Source organism: Urtica dioica, chromosome 8 (assembly GCF_054948205.1).
Source record: "Urtica dioica subsp. dioica isolate 48M chromosome 8, U.dioica_male_clone48M_v1_H2, whole genome shotgun sequence".
Lineage (NCBI taxonomy): Eukaryota > Viridiplantae > Streptophyta > Magnoliopsida > Rosales > Urticaceae > Urtica > Urtica dioica.
The window spans coordinates 38,939,461-38,950,615 of record NC_142763.1 but is presented as its reverse complement, the minus strand read 5'-3'; the positions used below and the strand labels follow the sequence as shown (position 1 = coordinate 38,950,615).

Below are 11,155 nucleotides of genomic sequence, written 5' to 3'. Positions count from 1 at the left end.
ATTATTGCATATTTAAAGTTATAGTAGGAAGATATATCCAAATAGTTACTGAATCTCTCTTTGATTGTGGACTTGTAATCTTCATATCCAATTTTAAATTTATTTGCTCTATACGCTGTAATTTTAATTTATTTTAAATTAGTTTTTAAAAATTCAATTGAACATTTGAACCTACACTAAATCATGAACCAAAGAGGGAAACACAATTTGATTGAGTATCATCATTTTAGATTCTGTAAGAAAAGGAGTATAAAATTAATTTCTTTAAGTCAATTTGCAAATTCCTATTTAAATTTGAAATACGAGATAACAAATTATTTAATGCATTATGCACAGACAAGAGAAATAAATAAATAAAACATAGTACGATTATAACTTAGTAAAAATAACAAATTAATAATTCAAACGCATGTCTTGATGAAGAACTGCATTAACATCAATTTGGGATAGATTAAATTGTTCGGTGGTTTTTCGTCAAAACCTCTCTCACAAACAGAAAACAAAACTAAAGAAAGGCAAATAAAAGACACAAAGCTTTATAGTGGTTCACCTTCAATGCGAAAGCTACATACACTTTGTTGCTGCAAAATCACTATAAACCCAAATCGGAAAAGTATTTTCTAGGGATGAATAGGATACACCCTATGAACCCATATTTATACATTTTTGGAGTTCATAAAGTTGGTCTCCCTTTTCCATGGGGGACTTATTTCACTCATATTATTTTAGGCTCCATACCTCTAATAATCTCCCACTTGGAGACTAATCTCATCACGTGACTTCATTTTGCAGCGCCGACTCAACTCATCAGGCAATGAGTCTAATTGAAGTCGAGCACAACTTCAGTTTGTCATATGGTATTGACTTCATCAACATGTCAGCTGTAATCTAACTGCCTGCGATCTTCTTGAATACTACCACCCAATCTTCCAATGCCGATCTGATAAAGTGATATCGTAGCTGTATATGCTTCGTCCGAGCATGATAGAGCTGGTTCTTTTCCAATTGAACAGCACTCTGGCTATCGCTGTATAGGACACTCCCGTCGTGGTCTTGATCCAGATCGCGCAAAAACGTCTGCAGCCATAACATCTCCTTCGTGGCCTCGGCGATGGCCATGTAGTCCGCCTCACAGCTCGAAAATGCGACGATCTTCTGCAACCTTGACACCTAGTAGATTGTCGTTCATCTAAATGTGTAAACTTACCCGGACGTACTCTTCCTACTGTCGACATCACCCCCATTGTCAGCATCGACGTAGCCTTGATGTCCCAACTCGGACTTCCTAAATATCAACGCCGAGCTCGAGCTGCCTCTTAGATATCGGAGGATCCACTTCACAGCCTCCCACTACTCTCCCCCCGGGTTAGTCATAAACTTGCTCACAACTCCCACCGCATGAGCAATGGCCGGCCTCGTATACACTATTCCGTACATCAAGCTTCTGATGGCCGAATCATAGGGGATCTTGTCCATGTACGCCAGCTCGTCCTCCGTCACCGGCGATTGCTCCTTGGACGGGTTGAAGTGGCTAGCCAGCGGCGTGCTGACTGTCCTCACGTCCTCAAAATAAATCAAACACGTGTAAAAAAATGAAAACCAAAGCAAACTGCACACCTCAATAGTTACAGACCGAGGAAGAGAAGAATAACCGCACATTACACATGTCATAAGAACGGTTACTCGAGAAACCGCCAAGAATGAGGGACTGTTCACCCCACGTACTCGACCCAAAAGCCCTATAAATATGAAGAGTCATTCAGCAGTACGGTCAGACGACAAAAGACTCGCTTATTGTTGTGTCCTAATCTTTTACACCTTCGTCGACATCCATGGCCGATCCAAGTCGAGCTCTCGCCCTGAGATTGTGGAGTTCCTGATCGACGAACCTGGAGAAACCCTAACCTTTGGGTGAATCCTGAAACTTAGTTCTTCCGCCATCCATCTCCTCATTCCGGCACCTTGTCACCGCCGAAGTCCACGCTCGCCGCCAGCGCTCCTCCACCAGAAACCGTCTGAAGATCTGAATGGTGGACCAGGTTGTTCCAACTTTGATGATTTATTCTATGAACACGGTTTGAATCGAATTTGGTGCTGGGGCGAGAATGGTGATTATGACTACCCTATTTTTTTTGTAACCAGAGAATACGCCAGTTATGTTTATTTTTTGGTTAGTTTCGAATTTTAGCGTTGGGAAGAATGGCTATTACCCTTGCCGTTAAGGATTGCATTAGAAGAAAAAAATTAAAAGGCAAAAAGACATAAATTAAGGGGCAGGGGTGTCAAAGTGGAAGTGACGTTTGCTTTATTATTGTGCGTGGAAAAGTCTTTTCAACTTAGTTGTATACGTGGAATGTATTCGAAAGCAATTGATCGTAACGATTAAACCTGGCTTACCGGTAACTCCCGCACGTCCCGCTCCCGCTTGTGCTCGGACTCCCGTTAATTGGCCAAACAGGAGTCCCGTCCTGTTAAGTAATGGGACGGGATGGGACTTTGCCTAACGGGAATTCGGGACCCCGTTAGGCATAAAAAAAAAATAAAAAAAAAATAAAAAATTCGGTTTTAAATGAATTTAAATAATTAAATAGAGGGATGTAAATTAAGTGGGTAGAAATGAAAATTTAAATGAAGTTCAATAATTATATACAAGGACTTAATTGAAAAGATTTTGAAGTAAATGGGTAGAAAAAATAATAAAAAAAATGTGAAATTAAAAATGGGCCTCCTAAAAAACCTCACCGACCTCTAAAAAGGTGCGACGGCGAGGAAAAAGAGCACCCCTTTCCTCGTTAATTATTTGAAAATTTATCCCGGACAAGGGCCGGGATATCCCTTAGTTATACAAGTTAGTCTAACCATTTATGTTTACATTTGCGAAATCAACTTCAAAATCGTCAAGAATATCGAAGCACATGAATGTTTCTTGTGCTCGATTTCTATGTTGAATCCAATCCTTACCGCACGTCAATGCTTCGACCATCTCCGGTTTCAAGCTACATCTTCTATCGTCGATGATGCGGCCAGCGCTGTGATTGAGATGTTTGTGCTCGGTATTGCGGTAGGAGTTTCGCCTCGTATACCTTGAAAAGATAAAAAAAAGCTTCCACGATCCTCGAGAGATCAAGTGCAATGTAATCTTGGTCCACAAAATGGTTTCTAATGTACTTCAGAAATATTTTTAAACCACCAATTTTACATCGGACGTCTAGAATGGCTCCAAAACCGTATAATAATGGAACCTTTCCAGCCCCCCAATATTTTAAAAACTTGGCTGTCATTGCTTGAATAGAATCTTGAAAAATTGTTACGTTTTTATATTTATCAAGATGCACAGCAATTGCGGTCATAGTATGAAGACCGAGAAAAGAAGTAGGAGTGTAAACAGTAGAGAGATAACAAGTTTCTTTGTAAAAAATGTCGAGAAAATAAACAAATGATTCAGCCATCCTAATATCATATTCGGATATAGCGTTTTCGCCATGTTCGCTGTTAATGTAAGAAACAATAACATGGACGTAATGCTCGGATAAGAAGTTCGTCAACATGAGAAAGGTAGAATTCCACCTAATTTTGTTATCTAGGTGAAAGGTGCGTTCTTGGAGACCGTTTAGTCTAAGACGTCTCTTAAGCTCATCTACTCTAGAGGTTGAACTATTTATCCAACTAATGTAATTCATAATCTTGTTGATCGAAGGGTCATAACTAGCGGCTCCGGCTTGAACTATGAGGTTTATGATATGGGTAGCACAACGTTGATGCAAAAGGGTATCGTCAACGTTAAGTTTCTCCTTTAACTCCCTAATCATGGCGTTGTTGCTTGTGGCATTATCTAAGGTTACAGATATTATCCTATTGTTCAAACCCCACTCATCTATAACACTAACTATGATGTCTAAGATGTTTTCACTAGTGTGAGAACCTTCTATCCTCCTAAAGGCAATGAGACGTTTGTTTAGGTTCCAATCGTCATCTATATTGTGCACTACAACGCTCATGAAATCCATCTTAGATTGACCAGTCCATATATCCAAGGTTAAGGCAACGCTATATCTACCAGATGATATTGTGTCTTTCATTTGTTCATTTTCTCCTAAAAACCATTTTAGGATATCGGATCTCAAGGCTTTCCTAGACATAATTTGAACATTTGGAATTATAGAACTAATGAATCTAACGAAGCCTTGAGATTCGATGTGACTAAAAGATTGATCGGTGGAAACAAAATATTCTACTAAATCACGTCTAAAACTTACGGGATCGATGTGACTTACCTGGCTTGACGAGGCTCCAGATGGTGTCCCCTGGCAGTGCATGTGATGACTCCACAATAGCGACGTCCCGACTCTTGTGTTGTGAGCGCTGAATATTTTGCCACAACTGTGACATTTTCCGGCTTTTTCGCCATTCGCAATCACCTCTTCAAAGAAGGTCCACACAACGGACCCTAGCACGACGTCGTGGTGGTTGTTGTTGTTGAGGTGGTTGTTGTTGTTGTTGAGGTGCTTCACGTTGTTGTTGTTGTTCTTGTTGTTCTCGTCGTTGTCGTCGTTGTCGGGTCTCCTCTTGTTGTTCACGTTGTCGAGGTCGTGGAACTTGAGTTCGAGGTTGAGGTGGTGGTGGTGGTGGTGGTAGGTCTTGTTCTTCTTCCTCCTCCTCCTCCTCTTCTTCATTTGGATTTTGGGTTTCATCGTCATCTTCTTCTTCATTTGGATTTTGGGATTCACGATAATGTTGCTCGAATACTTGAAATTCTTGAAAAGCCACTTCGGATGGCGGAATTTGAGCTTGATAGACTTGCTCGGGATCCATTTGAGGGTAGTATGGCACTTGGGTGTTTGGAATTTCGGTGAATTCCGAATGGTTGAAAGTAGGAGCAACATAATTTGGATCGAAGGAGTATTAGGTGTTTGGGTCGGGGGCGTTTTGAGATAAGTGCAACCAATTTTCTTCAAAACGGTGCATTTGTTGACCTCGGGAAGCTCTTCCCCTTCGACCTCCTTGGTTGCGGGATGATGAGGCCATGAAAAAATGAAAGCGTTAGAGAGAATTTGAGATTAAAATCGAGAGAGTGTGGGAGAATTTGAGATTGAGATTGAGAGAATTTGATAGAGTTTCAGAGAGTTTGAGAGAGTTTGAAGGAAAGGTGTGAAGAAAATGAATGAAATGGGGGGGTATTTATAGATTTTAGAAATAAGTGGGTAAAAATAAAAAATAAAAAATTCGGCCGAAAGTCTTTAAACGGCTCTATTTTAAACGGTAAAAAAAAACGGCTCTTTTTTTTGGGCCGTTGGATCAAAGATCCAACGGCCGAGATTAAAAAAAAAATAGCGGGACTAACGGGATCACCGGATCCCGTTAGCCAAATTAACGGGACGGGAGTCCCGTCCGTCAGCCTTAACGGGAACTCCCGTCCCGTTACTGTTCATACCGGTAGCGGGGATTCCGTCCCGTCCCGCTACCGGTAAGCCAGGTTTAGTAACGATGTAACATTAATGTTGTAAATCAATAGTGCAACATTAAAATATTTGCTTATATATGTGTATATATTTTATATGTATACTATACATAAAATAGAATGCAAAATAGAATCCGAACACTTACCTTTGGATACTTCTAAAACTATAAAAGAAAAAGTTGTGCTCCAAAAATTAGCTGTGATATTGGATGAAACAAAGGAATTGGTACAACTTCTGTAAACACAATAACGAATAAATAAAAATATCTAAATATACCTTCAATAAAACTTAAGAGTCATAGAACAACATAATAAGGATAATAAAAATATGACATTCCCATATTTTCCGTCTTATTAGAAAGTTATATTTCTAAATCCTACGTACCATTTCCAACAGTGTTACATGCAGTGCGGTGAGAATAAATATCTTATTCTTTAATAAAGCCATCGAATTTATACTCCTCGCTGCAATCAGATTGTAGTTTTTTGATTTGTTTTCCAGCATGCTTTTCCACTGAAGCCCGATAATACACAAATACGTTAACGGCTTTGTATTTGTGGCGCAATAGATAAACAAAAAAAAAAAACCATAATGAGTGTAATCATTAGTGAAGATTAAGATATACTAATATCCTTCTCTTGCCTTGCCTGAACGTTGTTAAAATTGCATCTAGGTGGTCATAGAGTGTTCGTTTTAATCTAATTTTATAATATAGAGGCAAATTTAAAATTGTTAAATCATAGATTTTGTTGAAAATGAATTTAATTGTATTAGCACTATACCTTGCACCTTTACCTAGTTATATAATCTTTTGGAAGTTAGTCGTTTACACTTTTTTTTTCCCTTTGTTGTTTATAGTTTCGTTCAAGTTTTGCTTGGGCTTGATTTAAAACCATATTAAAATAAAAAAGAGCTGTTTATGGAATATTTTGAAATTATTAGAATTCAGGGAATTACCATTGGGTTATTTGTTATTTATGAAATCTTGTTATAATATTTGAACTGTTGTATGAATTCAGGCTTGTTTTTACGCAGAACAATCCCATCGTCTGGGCTCTTTTTTAAACAGAGCAATCCCAGCATATGGGCTCTGGACTAGTGTTAAGTACCTTCACGAGTTCAACAAATCAAGGGGGAAAGGAATCTTTGTGTTTGGAATGGAAGCGCGGTGCGTGTCGTGCGGAGTTGCGTTGGTCGAGAATTGCAAGTGCTTTCAGTTTCTGAGCAAACCGCCCACCAAACGCAGATCGCCGCGTCTCACCAGACCCAACACCCGATTCGTTGAATCGCCTCCGCGTACTTGCTTTTTTTTTTTTTTTTTTTTTTTTTTCTTTCAATATTTTCTTATTTAGCTGAGATCTCTTCATTAATTCAATTTTCTTTCACTTTCGTCTTCAGCTTCTCCATCAGACATGCACCTCGAACTCAATTTTAACTACTCCCGACCTGGTAATTAATCTCTCCCCACTTCCATTCTTATTCATTGTTTTATTACAATTACAGTATCGAATGATCAAATACACTTTTGATATATGTTTTTACGCTTTGACTTTGAGATCTCTTCATTCATTCATCCAATTCCTATGTGTCAGAGATTACTATTTCCGAAGAACGTCTCCGCGAGCTCCTATCCGATTTTCTACCCTATGCTAGATTTGATCCGTTCTCTGGTAATTATTCTCTTCGCATAAACATATTCCATTCTTATTAGTTCAATAAAAAAAAAATACGTTATGATCAAGCTCGGTTACTAATACACCCTTTTTTGTATGTATGTATATTATTACGTTTTGATTTTAGGCCCGCCATTAAGAAGCTCTTGCTCCAACGATCTTGGAGGTAGTTATATATTCTCCCGTTATAAACACACTTCCCATTGCTAACTGTTCAATTGTCCAAACGTAATCCAATGATCAACAACTGAATATATATATAACATGGCATTTTACTTGAATGATGCGCAGAAAACTGTGGCGGCTTGGAACTGAATTCCAGCGACTCGGAGGATGAGAATTTTACTATTGTGGAAGACCCATCCAAGTTGAAGTACCCATGGCTCTACGGTATATTATATAGTAAATGAGTATTATCAATTATTGTTTCTCTTATTATTACAAACAAAAGGCTCCTATTTGAAATTGCTGTATCTGTTTGTGCTTGTACAGAGATAGCCCTCAAACACCATAACAGACCAAGATCAAGACAATACATTAAGAAAATGGAAAACACGAAAAAGTACGACACGCTTCTAGATGCTACGGAGGTGAATATTCGCAATCATTCATACGAGAATGATATTTCTACTTTTGACTCTTTATGGTTGATCTAATTATATACTTAATTATGATTGAAGGGGTTTTATGCGGGTGAATGGCCACTAGGCTATATTAAGCGCAGGCGTAGTACTAGTCAGATTTTTAGGCTCGGTGGGAATTATTCCAGAGAAGCTGAGTTCGTATTACAAGTTAGTAGCTTTGCTCTTTCCTTGCGTGCTTACGTATTCATGCACATACACATGTATTAATATATGTATATATGTAACGTTGTTGAAAATATTGGCAGAGTAAAGGGCTGAAGTTGAGAAGATTTATTCGTGCAAACGTGAAGATGCCAGGTCACTCACACTATTACTTGACGATGGAGGCTTGTGATGGGAAGTTCTACGAGGCTATTTTCAAAGGACGGTCACGAGAAATAGATATGTTCAGGAAAGCTGTTTATTACCCGAATATTCCCGACTACATTCAAGACCTTGCAAAGCCCGATGAAGACGACGACTGTGATGATCTGGTTTACCCGCCATGGTTCAAGGAGATGGAGCGTACCTTGACTATTTAGATTCTTAAGTTTCTCTATTTAGCTGTGCTTACTATGTTTCTGGCTTTCTTATGACCGGAAATGTAATGTATCCAAGTTAACAAGTTTAGTGAAATTTAGCTCAATGCATTTATAAAAAGAAGAGCGGCATGATACAATGACGATTCCCGACGGCGTAAGGCCGGCGAGCATTTTGAAGTTTGGAATATCCATTCTTCCAGATACACGTTCAATTCCGAGTCGTTACGAAGAAGAATCGAAGAATGCTTCTTCCTCTGTCTTTTTTTTCCTTTTTGTTGCTCAGAATTAGTTCTTTGCTCCTGTTCTTAAAGATAAATGAAGGGAAATTAGAAAGCTAATGGAAGTTCACTCACTAGCTTCACCGATTGTGATTATTGCCATTTTAATGCACCGAGCCATGGAAGTTCACGACGGCAAGGGTCTTGACTTTATCTGGTGAAAACAAAAGCGCATGCCAAGTATTCGAATAAATCCTCGCAGCTGATATGATCTCCTTGCAGTTCTTGGCGGTCTAGGTACTAGTTCAAATTCAAATTCGTTAATGGAAGCCTTTGACATAATCAGCGTAAATGACAACCATTGACTTAATCATTCGGATCAACAGGAAGAAAGACCAACAAATGCTGACGGAAATAAAAATAAAAAGTTATTTTCTTCTCTTTATATTTTATGTTATTTTTTAAATTATTTTTTTCTTAACTAATGGGCGTAGTAACTGCGAAAACAAAACATAATATTAGGTATTCGTGCCGTCGAAAAAAAAAAAAAAAAAAAAAAAATATATATATATATATATATATATAAATATCATTTCATATAAATTTGAGGTAATTTTACCGCCATTTTCCTTTTTTTTTTAATTTTTTTTAATTTTTTTTTATATGTTTTCAAAATTGGTTTTCTGTCTACTACAGCCTCATTTTATAGTTAATTTGTCACGCTTTTGTAACGTGAGCAACAGAAGTAAAGTATAAGTTCATAACCTATAGAAAACCATTTGATATTAAATAAAAATAAAATTAGAAAAAAAGATGATGTTGCTAATAGCAAATTAAAATTAATAAATTTTCAAAATATTAATTATTTGTTTAAAATTAGTGAAATAACAAAAATTATATAGTAATATGAAAAAGCGGCGACTACTCGCGACTATATCATCATTTCCTACAATATGTCAACAATTATCTATGGATCTTTCTGACAAACTGTACATATATATGTGACATCAAATCAGGAACATTGTGAATCAAACCTCCTTCCAAAATCGAGAACAGAAGGAAACATGGTGGAAAATTTACGTTATTTGGAGAAGACTTCCAATCATTCTCACTTTAAACAAGCACCATTAGCAAAGAACTTGCAAAGTACCCTGAAATCAGTGGGTCTATAATATTCACATGATTGTGAAAATTATAGACCCACTGAGGTAAAAAAGAACACACTTCTTTTTGAGTTCCTTCACATTGAGTACAAGTTTTCTATATGATTGATGGAAAACGACTACAACTATCTTTTCTTACATATCACACAGCCGATAAAATCTTGGATTCTACTTCCACCGGCGATTAAAAAAATAAACTTTGTTAAATTAATTAAAAAGAAAATAGAATCCATAAGCTCATACAATATAGAAGTTTGAAACAAAACCAGAAAACTTCAACACTAGGTCCAATTATATCAACCTAAGATATGGAGAGGAGAAACTTATAAAAAAAAAATCAATAAGAAGCTGACCTTTGAGACATGGCGATATATAATATGACGATTCAAATCGAGAACAGAGGAATCGACGAGCCAAGAACAGTAACTTGCCGTTGCTCTGAGCTCGCCGGACCGCGACGAGATCACTGATTTCACCAAGCCCGCCCCGTGCCACCACAATCCAAATCTAATTTCACCGCCGATTTAGTGGTAGCCAAATGATAATATTGGTGTCAATATCTCTAAAGATTAACAGAAAAAAAAAGACTGGATATTCTTTGGATAACATGGATAAAATTCTAGTTCATGTTACCTTAGGAATTCACACTTGTCAAAAAACTGAATTATTCTACATATGATCTATTAAGTGTCTAAAATATTGCTGCAAGGAATTCAATAAAAATGAAAGATCAAATGCCCAACGCTTATCTTATCCCAATGGAACAGTGGAGGTCAGATTAGTGACTCGTTTCTTGGTCCAATATTCTTGATTTTATTCTCTATGTATTAACAGAGAAATAGTGTTTGGCTCAATCGAGTGAAAACTGTTTCATTGAATTGGAAAAGAAAATACACGCAACTGAGTTTATATACTAGAGAGAGAGAGAGGGAAAACTAGAATGCAAAGCACGCAAAAGAAACGACACTGTGTTCAAAGAGAGAGTGAGTGTCGTTTTGGTGATAAACGACTATGTCACTCCAATAGCCCCCCGCAAACGCAGAGTGGAAAGATCTTCTACTCGAAGTTTGGAGCGCAAGTCAGGAAATCGAAGGCTGGAGATTGCCTTGGTGAGAACATCCGCAGCTTGATCCAGAGCAGGGACATGATGAACTTCGACTTGACGTTGGAGCACCTTGTCACGGACGAAGTAGAGATCAATTTCAACATGTTTCGTGCGCGCGTGGAGCACTGGATTTGCAGCAAGTTGGACCGTGCTTTGATTGTCACACCAGAGGATAGGGCGAGGAAGTGACCTATGACCCAGCTCACCAAGCAGAGATTGGAGCCACGTAACCTCAGAAACAAGACTGGCCAGGGCACGAAACTCTGCGTCAGCTGATGAGCGAGAGATAGTATGCTGTTTGCGTGAGGACCAAGCAATCAGGTTAGACCCTAGGTAAACGCAAAACCCGGTCGTGGACTTTCAATCGTCATG

The 11,155-nt window shown here is 38.1% G+C and overlaps 1 protein-coding gene across 1 annotated transcript; it reads left to right on the top strand.

Moving 5' to 3' along the window:
- The first annotated feature begins 6,554 nt into the window (after positions 1–6,554).
- On the top strand, positions 6,555–8,635 carry LOC149389711 (uncharacterized). The gene is made up of 8 exons (XM_089623279.1): positions 6,555–6,755; positions 6,858–6,908; positions 7,052–7,129; positions 7,260–7,298; positions 7,424–7,522; positions 7,625–7,722; positions 7,813–7,923; positions 8,022–8,635. Exons 1-8 carry the CDS (start codon positions 6,617–6,619, stop codon positions 8,295–8,297), a joined length of 891 nt encoding a protein of 296 aa, XP_089479405.1. The 5' UTR covers positions 6,555–6,616; the 3' UTR covers positions 8,298–8,635.
- The last annotated feature ends 2,520 nt before the right edge of the window (positions 8,636–11,155 follow it).